The 16,275-nt window shown below is 44.5% G+C and overlaps 1 protein-coding gene across 1 annotated transcript in view; it reads left to right on the top strand.

Moving 5' to 3' along the window:
• KCNQ3 (potassium voltage-gated channel subfamily Q member 3) overlaps window positions 1-16,275 on the top strand; it is a 299,479-nt gene that overhangs the window by 263,347 nt on the left and 19,857 nt on the right. The window contains exon 9 of the mRNA XM_059165604.1: window positions 4,283-4,309. Within this exon, the coding sequence (XP_059021587.1) occupies window positions 4,283-4,309 (27 nt within the window). The remainder of the gene's footprint in view (window positions 1-4,282; window positions 4,310-16,275) is intronic.

Raw genomic sequence — 16,275 nt, forward strand, 5'->3', positions numbered from 1 at the left:
CCCACTCTATATGTTTCATGGCAAAGCTGTCCTCACCTGCCTCCTATAGGTTTTTTGTCTTTTGTTTATGCTTTTCTAAAAAAAATTAATAATTATGCTTTTCTAAAAATAAAAATTAATTAATAAAAACTTATTAATAAAAATTAGTAAAATAAGAACTTTATTATGTTTCACCTACTCTAAAAAGTACTTTTGAAAGTGAACAATTCAGTGGTTTTTAGTATATTCACACAATAGGGCCTTGATCACCACTATCTAATTCCAAAACATTTTATTGCCCCAGAAAGAAACATTGTCCCCATTAGAAGTTACTCTTGGTTCCCCCTTTTCTCCAACCCCTGCAACCTCGAATTTATCTTCTGTCTCTATTCTATCTATTATGGACTTTTCATATAAAAATGAAATCCTACAATATGCAGTCATTTAGTCATGGTTTCTTTTCCTTAGAATGCGTTTCAGGTTTCATTCGGGTTGTCCTGTATATCAGAACTTGATTCCTTTTAATGATTGAGTAATATTCTATGACAGATGCCCCATTTTGTTTATCCATTCAGCAGGTGATACACTTCTGGGGCGTTTCCACTTTTTGGGGCTATTATGCTGATGTCCACATTGTGTGGATGCAAGTTTTCGATTTTCTTGGGTTTATACCTAGGGGTAGAATGGGTAACTCTGTTTAGCTTTTTGAGGAAGTGCCAGACTGGTTTTCCATGGTGGTGGCATCATCAGACATTCCTCCCAAAGACTGCACAGGATGAAGGTGCATAACGCATCCTGAGGAACAGTGCCATATCAGAGTTTCCAGCTCAGTGCAGTCCTTCATGAATTCTCAAGGATATATATGTTTAGGGCTAATGGTGATGGATGATGGTGATGAATATTTTTTTTTCTTTTGTTACTACTTAAAATTATAAACTCAGTGTTTCTGAACTGTAAAGAAATTCAGAGAGTTTTAAGTCCAAACTCAGCTTAATAGAAGAAGGAACTGAAGTGTCCTGGAGTTCAGGAACTTTCTCAAGACTACACATCATGTTGGGGATGGTTGAGACCCAGCCCAGATCTTCTGAATTCTTGACCAGTGAAGACTGTGTACACTTAGGACAAAGAGGCATTGGGAGTCTGAGAAGGTACAGGGAGAACCTTAGGGGTTGATAGATCGTACGTTCTCATGTGCAAACACCTGTGAGTGCAGACATTTAAGACCACCTGTTGCTTTCCATCAACAGGGAATGTGCATGCCACTTGGTTTCTTAAATGTTGTGGTAGAATTATCTAAGCACATCTGTATTGTCTGATATGGTACCAAACTAGCCATTTGTGGCTTTTGGGTATCTGACTGTTACTAGTGCCACTGAGGAATTACATTTTAGATTCTATTTAATTTTAAATTAGTCATATGTGACTAGAGGCTACCATATTGGACAAACATTAGATATTAGAACTAAAATGGAGTCAAGACTTAGGCCCAAGAGATAGAAGTTACTTGACTAAGAAGACCCAGTTTATTTTTTCTTTAACCAGAACTTGTTCCTTCTCTGACAAGAATCAAGATACTTGGAGGGTTCTGCAATAGAGAAGGGGACATATGTAGCTATCCTTCCCCATGGCCAAGAAACATGGATCTGCTTTCATAGATGCTCATTTCATCTTTCGAATGCTCTGGAAGAGAAGAAGGGGTAACATCATTTTCATAACCCAGATATTATCAGTGAGGAATCAGAGCATCAGTGAGATTAATTAGTTTGCCTAATGTCACCCCTGTAGTACGTGGTGGAACAAAAATGAGAACCCAGGTGTTATGCTAAAGCCCATTGTAACTTAGGGAAGAAAAAGTTTTCGGGGGAGAAAACTGGGTAAAATTAAGAGGAGGGAAGGGTTACTAGGATAATTATACCCATTTCAGAAGATTCTTGTCATGAAGGTCAAACTAAACACAATGTATGGAAGCACCTGTCACAGTACCTGGCCCAGAGCAGATGTTCAGTCTCTGCAGTCTGGGCTTGAAGGAAGAATTGATGTTCTAGCAAGAAAGAAAGACACTAAGCACCCAAATACAGTCATGGGAAACCCTGTCAGTGAGTGACAACAGGGCTAAAACACTCTGGAATGTCGTTAAAATCTTTTATTTATCCCATTCATTCATCAAGTGTTTACTGAACCTCTCTTATGTGCAAGGCACTGTGTTTGGCACTGGGGACATAACAACGAACAGAAAGGGGTCAGCTCTGCTGATCTTATGACAAGGTTGATGGAGACACAGACAGGGAAGTGCCCACTGGGTGTTTATCCCTTGGAGTTTGCCTGGAGCAATCTCAGTGGAGCGATGGGCATAGAGACCAGCTTGCAAGGACCAGAGAGTGACACGGAAATGAGCACATGGAGACAGCAAGTGCAGGTGCCAGCTGGAGTGAAATGTAGGGCCAGGGCTCTTGCCTTGACTGAAAGAGTCTAGTGGAGAGGGATGGATGTGAATAGAGTGCGGAGGGGAGGGACTGGAGGAGAGAGCAGGGCAGAAGGATGGGTTCTGAAGCACGAGTGGAGGATTGATGCCAGAGTCATGGACCCTGCATCCGTGTGAACAGAAGGGAAGCAGAGTGGGCAGGCCAAGTGTTTGAGGTTGCTGACTCTGTGGGGGGACACAAGGCAGCTCTCTGTGAGAAATGAGTCAAGGTCATTGCCTAGGAGGGAGAAGAGAGGTGGGAAGTGTGATAATAGAGAAGGCATGGAATCCTTGTCTTGGAGAGTAAGAAAGGAAATGGAGGGTGGGCTCTATCTCCTTAACACTTCTCCCTATGGTGCCCCTGTACGGGTCCTGCCCTCTGCCCACCCCCTACCTTTCCCTTCTCCTCTCAGTGTCCTCCCTACTTCCAGAATCAGATACCCAGTGAAATCTAGAAAGGCAGAGCATTTTCTGTACGCATCCTTCAGGTAGAGAGATGGGCCCAGAGGATGTGTGACCCATCCAAGGCCACCTGGGATTAGAAAGGGAGCTGACCCATGAGCTGGAGACCCTTAGCCAGTTCCTCTGCTTCTCTACCATGATGCCTCTTATTTGCTCCCCATTTCTTCCCCATTTGCTCCCGGATCCCAGGGATAAGCCACTTATTCATGCAGCATCTATCGTGCATTTCCCATGTGCCAGGGTATGGGATGCTCAGATGTCAACGCTGAAAACAACAGAGGTTCTACTCCAAGCAGCTCAGAGACGACCATGTGATTGTACAATGGTGGGATCAGAATCCGGTCCCACGTGTGAAGAGCTTAGCTCAGCCTAGACCCTGGGAATATGGATAAGAAATTTCAGGAGGGGGGCTCGTGGGTGGCTCAGTGGGTTAAGCTTCTGCCTTCAGCTCAGGTCATGATCTCAGGGTCCTGGGATCGAGCCCGCATCAGGCTCTCTGCTCAGCGGGGAACCTGCTTCCTCCCACCCCCGCCTGCTGCTTTGCCTGCTTGCGATCTCTCTCTCTCTCTCTCTCTCTCTCTCTGTCAAATAAATAAATAAAATCTTAAAAAAAAAAAAGGAATTTCAGGAGGGGCCCTTCGAGCTGGAACTTGAAGGATGGCCACACTGTTCCAAGCAGAGCCTGGGCAAAGGCTTGGTATCTGGAATGTGTGCATACCACTCGTAGTTAGAATGGTGGGCTCTGGAGCCAGATCACCTGGGTTCAAATCCTGACTCTGCTACTTCCTAACTGTGAGAACTTGAGCAAGGTTCTTTATCTCTCTGCCTCAGTTTTGTCATCATGAAAATGGGAATGATAATACTTCTTCCCTCATAGAGTTGTTATGAGGGTTAAGTGAGTTAATCCATCAAAAGAACTGAAAATAATATCTGCCTAATAATTACTGCTCAGTAAATATTAGCGAAGATGGAGATGATGTCGATGATGATGACATGGTGATAGTGATGTGGGGTGTGGTGCTAAGTGATGCAATTCCTGGTTTTCTGGTCTGTCCCCACCCCTAAACAAATCCCTGAAGCCCCACTTGAGGCCTGGGCCAGAGCAGGTGCTTGGCAACCATTCTCTGGGTGAGTAAATGAATGAATGGGCAGGAGGAACCCTGAGAGCTTAAGGCCAGGCCTTTGTGGCAGGACCTGGGGTCTGGCTGGAGAAAGTCAGTTCATTCACTGGTTCCCCTGCAGACTCACCATCTCACCTAAGAGCACCACTGTGTGCCTTCGCCTTCCTCAAGGGATGCTTTGGGGCTGATTGTGGGGCGAAGTGAAGCTGTTCATGCAATTTATACCTTCTCTATTTTTTTCTTCCTCATCCCTTCTTAGGAAAGACCAGCTGGAAGCAGCAGCCAGGTACGTTTCTGACCATGAATTCCCTTCTTCCCGCCGTGATGTTGGGACGGAGGAGCCAGTTCAGTATGGTGTAGGGACCCGGGGCAGCATGGTGGTCTTGAGCTCAAGGTTAGGGCTCATTGCTGTTGCTGACCACTGTATTCTTCTGCCATTTTCATGTTAATTTACTCAAGGACAACTCAGCTGTGCTCACAGCTACAGCCAGTTGGCGAGCAGGACCACCAAGAATTCTGTGCCTGGAGTTCTTACATATGTTGTCTCACTTGGTCCTCAAAACCACATTGTCAGACCATCCTTGGTGCCTTTATTTCTGGATTGACACTGAGGCTCAGAGCGTCTTGCGTTATCCTCCTTGTGTCACACAGCTACCACGTCACAAGACCAATATTCCGACTCAGGTCTGAATATGAAGACCACATTGTTTCCATTATATATTGCTGCCTTTGCTTCTCGGGTTCACAGATGCCTCCTCAAAAAGTGAATCATGAGGACCATTCATGATCCCCAGGAAGCCCCAGCTGACTGGGCTGCTGCAGGGGCAGGGTGGCCTTCTGGATTCTGGGTACTTCTGTGTCCCTCCCTTCTCTCTCCCTCTCAATAAGATGTCACCACACCAGGGACACTCTGGCCCCTGCTCAAGACTGTAAATAAATGTCATCTCTCACCCACATCAGTTTATTTACAGATTTATAACTATAAATGTAGATGTACTTTAATCTCTTACTTTGAGAAACTACTTGTGAGATCTTGTCATCTGTCTCCTGGACACTAGGCTCAACTGCTGCTTTTCTACAGCTGACAGAATTTGAGTGGAGGGGGTGGCAGGACCCTAGGCCACATTATAAGGGAACCACTTAAAGACAGTGACCTTTGGGAAGTTCGGTCACATCTTCTTGCATGGGGTCCATGACGCCCTATCCCATCTGGAATCCCTCTTGGAAGAAACATTTACAGACCCACCAGTTAACTCGCACACAGAAGCTCAGTTCAGACTTCCTGCTTCTCTTGTGTGTGTCCTCAAATGGATGGAGTGTTTCTTATCTGGACCTAGTTTGGACTGTAGGGGCATTTGGGGATTGTAGAGGGAGGCCGAATGACTGACAATGACAATGTCAGGGGACATTTGTCATCAGAGAACCAGTTCGTAGAGGCAGAGCAGAAAGATATCTCAGATAGCATCCCCTAGATACACCTGTTGAAGTTGAGATGCTGTCGTAAAAGAGGGCACGTTCACCCCAAATCCAGAGCCTGTGAGCCCCAGGGTTACACAGTCTAAGTCTCAGGACTCCCATAGGGGTACTTTGTCCTCTCTTTCTCTTAGGACCAACAGAGTTTTGAATCATAAAGGTGTTGACATTATAAGTGAATTACCCCATAGACCTGAAAGCCTTTTCTATGGAGACACGAGCAAAATTCAACCAAATTGGAATGTATGTGCAAAATACCACATGTGCATCAGATCACGCACTCCTGGCTTAATTGGAGCCTGGGGAGATGCATTCTGAGGGTTTGTTGAGATGCTCTCCAGTTATCAGAAAGAAGCTGTCTGGAATCTCAGCGTGTTCTTCATGCTTCTCTTGAGAACTCTCTGCTCTGCCATGGGTGCAGAGGGAAAGCACATTTCATGATTTCTCGGAGTTAGAGTTGCCAGCCATTTGCTGGCTCATCCCTCCCCACCCCGCCCCACCACCAGGAAGAAGAACAAGGTCGGTTACGTAAGCCATGCGATCTCCCTTTCCAGGCTCTGGTGTCGTATTTTGGGTTTGTTCAGCAAAGAGGTTGGCTGATGGATTGGCAGGTGAGATACCAGGTGTGATTTTAGCTGCGAAGCTGGGAGACGGGGCGTGAGACCTGGTGAATGTTCTGGGGGAACCGTTGACCCAAGCATCATCAGTTCCTTTATCCAGGAGGACAAAGAGCAAGGCGAGAGAATGATGAGAAGTGTTCATGTGCATTCAGTGAATCCTTGCCAATGGATGTTTTCCAGCCTTTGTATTAACTTCTTCAACAGGCTGCCAGGTAACTGGTGTTTTGGTCTTAGTTATTATTTTTTCTAAATAGCCAGAATCAGATTGGAATTCATCCCACTGCCCCCGGCAGGCATAGGTGGTCCACACCTCTGTTCATATGTCGGACTGAGGAAAGTATTCTGTTTTCTGTAACTTAATGTCTCTCAGTTCTCTGTGGGGGTAGGAAAAAGGAATTTCATCAGCTTATTGGAAAGCTCCATCCCGTCGTTGCTTATAAATCTGTTGCTTGGCCCCACACCCCTCCAAGGGTCAACAGACAGATGAGCTTCTCTAGTCCTAAGATCAGGGCTACTTTGACTGTTTGGGGAACTTGAGCCCTGCTGACATCCAACAATGGCTGAGAAGTCAGCTTTGATCATTTTATGCTTCTTGGGATCTATGATTCTGGGGCAAGTCAGAAGGAAGAGAACCAGCTTCTGTTGTGTGCTTACTAGGATCTGAATACTTTCCTCGGTCGTCTTAATTAATTTGCATAAAAAACGAGGCAGCTGTCATGAATACACTCCCATCCCTTCTTACCCCTCGTGGTACCCGAGGTAGGACTCAGCACCCCCCGAATAAAACCTCTGTTCTGTGTACAGTCAAAATTTAAGTTCTCTCTTCCTCTCTAGACCATAAGCTAACACTGTGCCTGAAGTATAGGGTATTCCCCCCAAAATGTATTTGCTGAATGAACAAATGACTTCATGAAGGAGGTTCTCTGCCATCATTTTGCTTGCGTGACATTGAGCTCAAGTATTTAGTTAACTTACACCTTCGCCAAACACAGGAGTAGCCAAGGTGGGGATTTCAAATTCGGGTCCGTCTGGCTGGACCGGACCATATCAGGCTGAGTCCCACTCTGGCATGGGTGATTACCATGCCCTGCTTGTCCTCAGGGGTAGAGAGTGAGCTCGGTTAGTCTGAAGACCCAGGAACTTGGCACTTGTGCTCTCTCAGCCAGGAAATCTTAGATCCCGCCTTCATACAGCTCGTTCCTTCACCTCATTCAGAACTCTGCTCAATGTCACCTCCCAAGAGAGGCCCTCTTTAACCCTGTGCCTGTGCCCCATCAGTCTCTATGCCCTTGGTCCTACTTTATTTTCATTGTTAGCACTGATGAATACCTACTGTATGTTTATTTCTTGTCTGTCTTCCATACTAGGTAAAATGCCTCCAAGGGGCTGGGCTCTATTTTGATCACTGTGTTATTATCTCCAGCACCTAAAACAATGCCTGGAACACAGCCTAACACTTTGTTAACTTTCAGTATTTTCAGTATTTAACTTTCAGTATTAACTTACTAACAAAGTGGGTGGGCATGGGAGTAGATGGATGGACGGACAGACAGAAAAAGTCTTATTCTACAAGTGTCATAAACCCAACTTAAACTACCTTGGACTAAGAGACAGATGTAATGGCTCACATAGCCACCCATCAGAGAGGGTGAGATCCCTGGGAAACAAGGAATGGGATTCTTCTGGTATTTCTCTTTCCCCCTCTTGTTTCCACTTCTCTCTTCTTGTTTCACTTTCTCACTGACTTTCTGCATGCTGATGAAGGTGTGGAGACAGGCAGCTCTGTGATCACGGACTTTTTTCATCCTTCTCTATCTGTCCTTCACCCAATGCCTGTTTGGGAAACCCCAAGGGAACACTTAGATTGGCCCAATTTTGGTCACATATCCATGCCTTGGACAATGTGTATGGTTCAGAGAGTAAGAGGCTACGACTAGACAAACTCTGGGGCCTCTGTCCACCTGTTAGAGTTAAGCAGTGTGGGTTCCAGATGCCAGGAGGGACAGCCCCCATTAGAACCTCTTGGTTGAAGTTGGAAGAATCAGTTCCTCATTTGAATAGGGTCTTTTTACCCCAGAAAACAGGGGATAGAAACATAATGCAGGCAAAAATGATAGCTGCCTATGACAGCATAAATCCCACCTAAAATTTTTCAAATAACTACAAATAATGCTGCATTAAAGAACATCAACAATAAACCATACTGAGGCTCATTTAATCCATGTTTTATACCAGAAAAGACCGATAATTTATGGTAGGGACATCATTTTAAACCTCATTCACAATTTTTCAGTAGACATGAAGCGAGGCCAATAATGAGAGGCATTTGTTTGGAAGAAAATAGTGTTTTGTGCATTTTCAAAACAGGTAACTGTGTTGACAATAACGGCTTGCTTGAGCCATATTGTTTACTTTGTATTTTCAAACAATCCCATCTCCGCAATGGCATTCAGGACGCTTCTGTTCTGTATGTATCTTTGGAGAGGGAAGATACTCATCCCAGGCCTCTTTATCTCCTGTCTCATTGTTATGTCCTCCCGTTCACAGAGCTCTCCCCTTTAGCAGTCAAAAGTAGTTCTTTGGGGTCAAGGAATTTAGGTATAATAACAATAACCTATAAAGAGTGTTTCCTGTTTGCCAGGTATAATTCTGTATACATCTAGCCATCATAGCCACCCTAATGGGGAAGATGCTGCTTTGAATCCCTGTTTTGCAGACAAAAAAACTAACATTCAAAGAGATAAGTGATTTTTCAGGATCCTGCAGGTAGGCAGTGGTAAGAACGAAAGTTGATCTGGTTGGGTTAGCGCCATGGTGTGTGGGGTCCCACCACCGTGCTGGTCGTTACAGTTGTCAGAGACAGTTCGGTGGCTGCAGTAGGTCACCACGGGTGTCCCCTTTTGCTTGTTTGTTTTCTTCTGCAGCTCCTGGGCTCCCTGTGGCTGGAGTCCTTAACATGAGAGGAAGCTGTGGAGGCAGAGAAAGGCACAGAGCCAGAGTCTCCTACGGAGTGAAGGAGCATTTGGTCAGACACTATAATTCACACTTTACCTCCTCCCTGTGACACTGGCCACCTGAAATTGATCTCACAGGGTGACGGATGATGTTGGCAGTAAATCTCCTTCTGTGTCTTGGAATCAATGTCTGTTAAAGGTGCGCAGGAATTTAGAGGCTAATCCAATCCCCCAATTTTACTGATGAGAAAATTGTTGCCCAGAGCAAAATAAGAGTCTTGGACACAATTCCATAGCTATTAATGTTCTGCCTTGCCAAGCGGACCCTGCAACACAGGTCCAGCCTGCAGAGTAGCTGGGATGTAGGGGTAAGATTTGGACCAATTTCGTTTAACTTCAGGGTGTTTGATCCTCAATGTGTCCTGAGGGCTCAGTCTCAATTTTCCTTTTGGAATGTGGGGAGTGCCTATTTATAGCACCCCTTTCCCTCTGAATTATGAGTTAACTGAGAAACTGGAGTCAAAAACAGATCAAAATATAGGCCACATTTGCTGTGGGGCAAGACTGGCTCTGGGAGGAACAGCGAGTATTCTAACACTTGCTACTAACTTTGGCCTTAAGACCAGCACACAGAGCGGGCACTCCCAGCCAGATACCTGGGGCCAGGGATTGTCTGACCCCATGGGGCACTGAGAGCCAGAGAGAGTCCATGCGTGTCCTTGAAGACAGAACTGACCTTTGATATGGAAGCTTACTCAATCAAGAAGATGGGTCAAGATAATCCACCTCCTCTCATGGGGAGAAGCCAGTAGAGGGCTGGAGGTTTCTTCTCAATTCTTCTAAGAGTATGGAAATTCCATTTTCATGACTTTACAAAAATATAAAGAAAGGTGGTTCTCCCTACCATTCATATAGTCTCCCGTCGACTCATGACACAACATTCCTTAGCACACAAAACCGTGTCGCAGCTCTCTAGTGTGGTTCCGTCCTGTACCCACTATGCCCTCATTGTGTGCTGCCTTAGTTTCCTCAGGGCTGCCATAACCAATGACCACCAACTGGGTGGTGCAAATCAACAGAAGTTTATTCTCTCACTGTTCTGGAGGCTGGATGTCTGAAACCAAGCTGTTATCAGAACCATATCCCTCTAATGGCTATAGGGAAGAACCCTTCCTTGCCTCCTCCTGGCTTCTGGTGGTTGCTGGTAATCCTTGGCATTCCTTGGCCCCGTGGACCCATCTCTCTGTTATCTCCCTCCATTTTTACATGGTCTTCTTCCCTCTTTGTGCTTCTGTGTCTCTGTACCCAAGCTTCCCTCTCCTTTCTCTTATAAGGACAGCAGTGATTGGATTAAGAGCTCACCCTACTCCAGTATGAGCAGGTCTCAACTTGATTACATCTACAAAGGTTCTATTTCCAAGTAAGTTCGCATTTACCCTTATCGGGTCAGGCCTTGAGCATATCTTTTGGGAAACATTTCAGCCTTCCACATCTGCCAAAGGCAAGCATGATTGGTTTGCATATAGGGACACTGAGCACATCCAGGATCCATGATTTTGAGAGGGACATTTGTGAGAGATCTGTTTCAGTGTGTCCTACACAGATGAAGACCCAGGGTCCCAGCAAGGTGAAAGGACTCAGCCCAAATCACTCAAATAGGATTGACTCCTAGGTCTACCTGGCTCCCTCCAGAACTCTGATTCTGTCTCCTCTTTAACCAGGGACTAAAAATAACCAGGTGGTGGAATTAGGAGGTAGTCATAGCAACAGGAGCTCAGAACAAACTCCAGAAACAGACCATTAGACCTCAATGCGTGGCTGCCCTACTTACTAGCTGAGTGTTCTTGGGCAATTCAAGCAGCCTTTCCTGTCCTCATGTCCTCATCTGTGAAGTGGGGATAACAATAGGAACAACCCTCTAGGCTGGTTGGAATGATACCAGTGGAATAATCCCTCACTAGGGATTAATGCTGGTCAATTGGTATGTTCTTCATACATGAAATTTGGACACATGGAGAAAATAATTCTTCTAGGAGACCAACAGAGAAAAGTGTATTACTCCTCGCTCACATTAGTGTGTGAGTCTGCATGTCCTCTGAGCACTGCCTGCAAATGTCCCAGAATCATTCCCAGGTTCAATGGTTCAGAGGAATTTCAAGTAGGCTATTGGCTCAGCTAACTTTGCAAACCTGTCCAGAGGCAAGAGAACCAGATTAACACATCAGGGTTATTTCTAGGCCATGAAGCTGTTTCTGTAGCCCAGGAGCCAATCCTACCCAGTCACAGTCCTGCTTCCTCATGCCTTGTAATATCTGACCCCATCTTTCCTCAACCCAGACAGTCCCTTCAGAACCACCACTTCCCTGGGATAGGCTGCCTCATTGCTAGAGGGCAGAGGGCAGACTAGGGAAGGGCTAAGCCACTTCAGGACCTCTGTGCTATGAGTTTGTGGCCACGAGAGCAGAATTGGGCCCATGTTACATTGTTGCATTAGGCACTAAGAGTTATGGTTCACTTTTAAGAATTATGACTGCATGCTCTTAGACACATTGCCAAACCTCTGTGCCTCAGTTTCCCCATAAATATAACAGTTATGGTGAGAGTACGTATCTCCTGGGGCTGTTGTAAGAATTAGATGCTTATACTAGAGACTTACCCAAGACAAGTACTACATAGGGTTTGCCTTTGTCATGATCACTATTATTATCCTCATGGGCATCCACATTTCTAGGCTTTTCTACAAAAGCCTAGTCCCCAGTCTTTTCTACATAGCGCAGGTCTGACTTAGGAGTCACATCACCATAGCTCTGAATTCTAGCTTTGCCATACTTTTCTCCTCCCTTTCACCCTCCTGCCCTCTTTCGTTCCTTCCTTTCTTTAAAAGCCCTGCTTTGTGTCACACCCTGGAGATTCCCAGAAAACTGGACCTCATAATCTGGCGAAGAGACAGAAGTGTTAATGAAAGAACAGTGAGGTGTGGGGGGTGCTGGTATGGGAATGCTACTGGCACAGGGGTAGAGAGAACAAGGAAAGAAGGGAACTCTGAGTTCTGCCTCTAGCAGGACATTGGGAAAAAATTTACAGAGACACTTTGCTTTAGTCTGCCAAGGACTGAGTAGCTTCTCACTGGGCTAAGGGAGGGAGTAAGACCCTTATTTTGTTCCTTCCTTCTTCATGCTTTCAGCCTTCAAACGAACAAACACTGTGTGCCTAGGCCTGTGATCTTTCCACCAGCCATCTTTCTTATCTGAGAAATCACTAGGAATGCCCGTGCAATAAGGAAGAACAGTATGCAGATGTTCAAGGAAAATGCACAAAATGCCTAAATAAATGTGTCTTCATTTCTGGACAGAGAAATTTATTTTGTACCTAGAAACAAAGGATATGAGTTAATTGGTTCTGCCAGACCCACTGTGAACAATGTGAGAGCCTAGAGAAATCATCACTGTCTTCCTCAACATTGATGCCATTCATTGAGGGCCTGTCAAGTTCCGGCCCCTGACACCTGCTGTATCTACTGTATCTTCATTGTCATCTAATCCCTAGTTAAGATTTCCCACTTGATTAAAAAGAAACAGACTTGAGATAGCAATTTGCATTCATAGCCTTTTCTCAGAGACTAAAAAATAGGACACCAGACCCTCAAAGGTTTGGCACATGGATGGTGACAGGTTGACAGTTGTTTTGTTTTTTGGATTTTTCTTGTTTGTTTTCTTTATCTCTTTGCCTTCTCAGTCTTTTCTGGGGCAGACTGTGGCACTAAAGGAAGCATCTAAAAGAGGGCTGCAGGTCTTGTATAAGGCCCCACCCTTTCCATCTGGAAAGATGAAAGGATGAGGGAGAGTAGGGACAAACTTAAGGCTTTAACCCCTACAGGTAGGATTGACTGTTCTGTGCTGGTCACTTAGTCTGTGCCTATGGGGCTCTCACAACAAATAACTCAAGACAGATTGGCCTCTTCTCCAAAAGACTCTTCTCTTGCTGCAGTGACCCTGTACTCTTGGTGTGTCCATCATCCCCATCCCTCACCAATCCATCCATGCATGCATGCATCCATCCATCCATCCATCTCTCACCCATCCATCCATCCATCCATCCATCCCTCCCTCACCCATCCATCCATCCATCCATTCGTCCGTCCCTCCCTCACCCATCCATCCATCCATCCATCCCTCCCTCCCTCATCCATCCATCCATCCATCCATCCATCCATCCATCCATCCATCCTCTTGTTCAGGGATTATTTGTGAAGACCCTCCTGTGTCCCAGAAACCATTGTAGGGAGTATAACTACAGATCCATCCATCCATCCATCCATCCATCCATCCATCCCTCCCTCACCCATCCATCCATCCTTCCATCCATCCTCTTGTTCAGTGATTATTTGTGAAGACCCTCCTGTGTCTCAGAAACCATTGTAGGGAGTATAACTACAGATAAGAAAGACAAAATCCACAAATGTTTACTTGATGGGACACCTCTCAATCTTCCTTCCTAACACATCCCAAGCTGAACTCTTGTTTTTCTGTTTGTTTTTTAATTTAAGTTTTATTAGGTTTTCCTGGACACACATGCCCAACAAAGGTGGCATGAGGAGGGTAGGGAATATAGTCAAGTTGGTCCTAGGGGAAGTTGTTCACTAAGAGCAGTTTGCCTTTGACATTCTTTCACTCACCTGCTGGGTTTTCTCCCTTCCAACTTCTCCATGGTTTCCCAGCCTCGTTGAAAACCACTCCTCACTACCACCATCTTATTCCGTATCTGGGATGGAAGGGTGGGGCAGGAATTGCTTTTAAAAGTTCCACTCCTAGGTCTCTCTTTATGCCTTAATGAATGCTTTTATGAGTTTTTAATGTGGAAAAAATGAGGGTAGAGCTGAATTTGAAATTAGGGACAAAAGAGTTTAATTGAGTTGGGAGTGAGAAAAACTTACACTGGAGCAAGGTAGGACTCAACCTAGAGGGAGTGTTTTAGAAGGAACCTTGGGAATGTATAGGGGCATCAGAATCCAGCAGGATGGCCGAACCACTGAGCAATTCCTGGTGGAGAGTGGCTAAATCACTTTTTAATTTAATTTTCTGGGGGAAAAAACCCATCTGCATGGTTTATAAATCAAAATAATGTAGAGCCATATAGTGAAATGTGGTCCAGCTTGTATCCCATGAACCCTTCTCCACCTTCCCACCCTGCTCACATCATTTTTTTTTTTTTAATTTCTAGGGAATCTTTCCTTCTAGTTTCTTTATGCAAATACAAAGCAAAATCAACTTCTATTTTAGAAGTGATATCTAATATTCAATTTTAAGTTATTTGAGCTGTGAGGCAAATTCTCACAATTTAGTAAAGTCTGCCTCACATGACAGTCTCGTACGAAGTGTGTATGTATGTGGTTCCGTATGTGTCATGGAAAGGGACTGCCAAGCTCAACTTTTGGTTTCTTTTCCAAATCCCGTCCCCCACTTTTTTTGGTTCCCATCTTGCTCAGCTGAAACAATGGCATTACCATCCACCCATTTGTGCATTTAGAAACCTAACAGTGTCTCCTTATCCATCTCTTTCCCTCATGACCCACATGGAGTCCATCAGGAAAGACTACTGTGGTTCTATTCCAAATACAAGTCAAAGTTCTAGTCTGCTCCCACCGTGACCACCCTGGTTCAAACCACCAGCTTGTCTTCTCTGGAAAACTTCAGTGACTTCTCACTGGTCTTTTTTGGTCCTCATTCCCCTCCAACTCATGACCAAGCAGCCACTGTGTCCTTTTAATTTTTTTTTTTAATTTTGATTGTGGTTACGTACATATAACAGAAAAATTATCAACTTAATCACTTTCAAGTATGTAATGTTACTATATACTCATGAGTATATTCAAGTTCAAGTATATATTCACATTGTTGTGCAACCAGTCTCCAGAATGTCTTGGTCTTGTGAAACGCCCGGAAACTCTACCCATGAAAAACAACTCCTCGTTTTCTGCTCCCTACAGCCCCTGACAAGCACCATTCTACTTTCTGTCTCTATGAACTTGACTATCCCAGATACCTCAGAGAAGCAGAATTATATACTATTTGTCTTTTTGTTACTGGCTTATTTCATTTTACATAATGTTCTCAAGATGAATTGCAGCATGGGTCTGAATTTCCTTCTTTTCTAAGGCTGAGTGATATTCCACAGCGTGGATGTACCACATTTTATTTATCCATTCATTCCTTGACAGACTTTAGGGTTGTTTCCACCTTCTGGCATTGTCAATAACGCTGCTTTGAACATGGATGTTCTTTCTTAAATGCTAGTTGGAATACTCTCCCCTTCTTAAAACTTTTATTGGCCTCCAGGTACCCTTAAAATCAAACAGAAATTTCTGTTTTCTGCTCTTAATTCTGAATCCTATTTCTAGAATCCCTGCTGATCTGTCCTCTGACCTCAACTTGTGCCCCTCTACCCTTCATTCATAATGTTCTGGCCATGTGCCTCATCTGTCACACAAGCCCAGTGTTCATGCCCCTTACACCAGCAGATGATTTTTCTGCCCAAGGAGTGCTCACCCCTTTCCTTTGTAGTCTGGCGTCTTTTCACCTTTCAGGTCTTAGCTTTCCCATCTGGATCACCATCATTTTAATCCCGGACTACTGAGACTGGCCACTTAATTGGTCTTCCCATCCACTCAAGAGACCTTTCCTTATCATTCCATCAAAGTCAACCTCCTGATTATACTCCATGACTGCACTTCTTTGTTTCTTGGTCAGATTTCTAGCAATCTATGCATCTGTTTGTATATCTTCCTGACCTCATTATAAGCTCACTGGAGACCAAAATCCATATCTGTTTCAGTTACCACTATATCCTCAGCAAATTACCAAGAGCCTATTATTTACAAGGTGTAGAACACATTCTTGTTGAATAAATAAATAACATCAGCTCTACTTTAGAGGTGGAAAAACTAAATCTGAAAGAGCTAATGACTTAACTAAGCTGAAATATTAACTACAAAGCAGAGGTTTGAACGTAGGTCTCTTGCTCCAAGTTCACTCTTTGCACCATACAGCACTCCCTCTCTCAGCTGAGGTTGGATGCATTTTATTAACAGAAGATCACATATTGTATTCCTTCATTCATTCAACATCCAAATAATGCTTTCAGTGCTTACAACATGGCAGGAGCTGTGTTAGATGCTAGATAATTGATCAAAGTATGGTTTGCAGACA

The sequence above is a fragment of the Mustela lutreola genome, chromosome 3, assembly GCF_030435805.1.
Source record: "Mustela lutreola isolate mMusLut2 chromosome 3, mMusLut2.pri, whole genome shotgun sequence".
NCBI lineage: Eukaryota > Metazoa > Chordata > Mammalia > Carnivora > Mustelidae > Mustela > Mustela lutreola.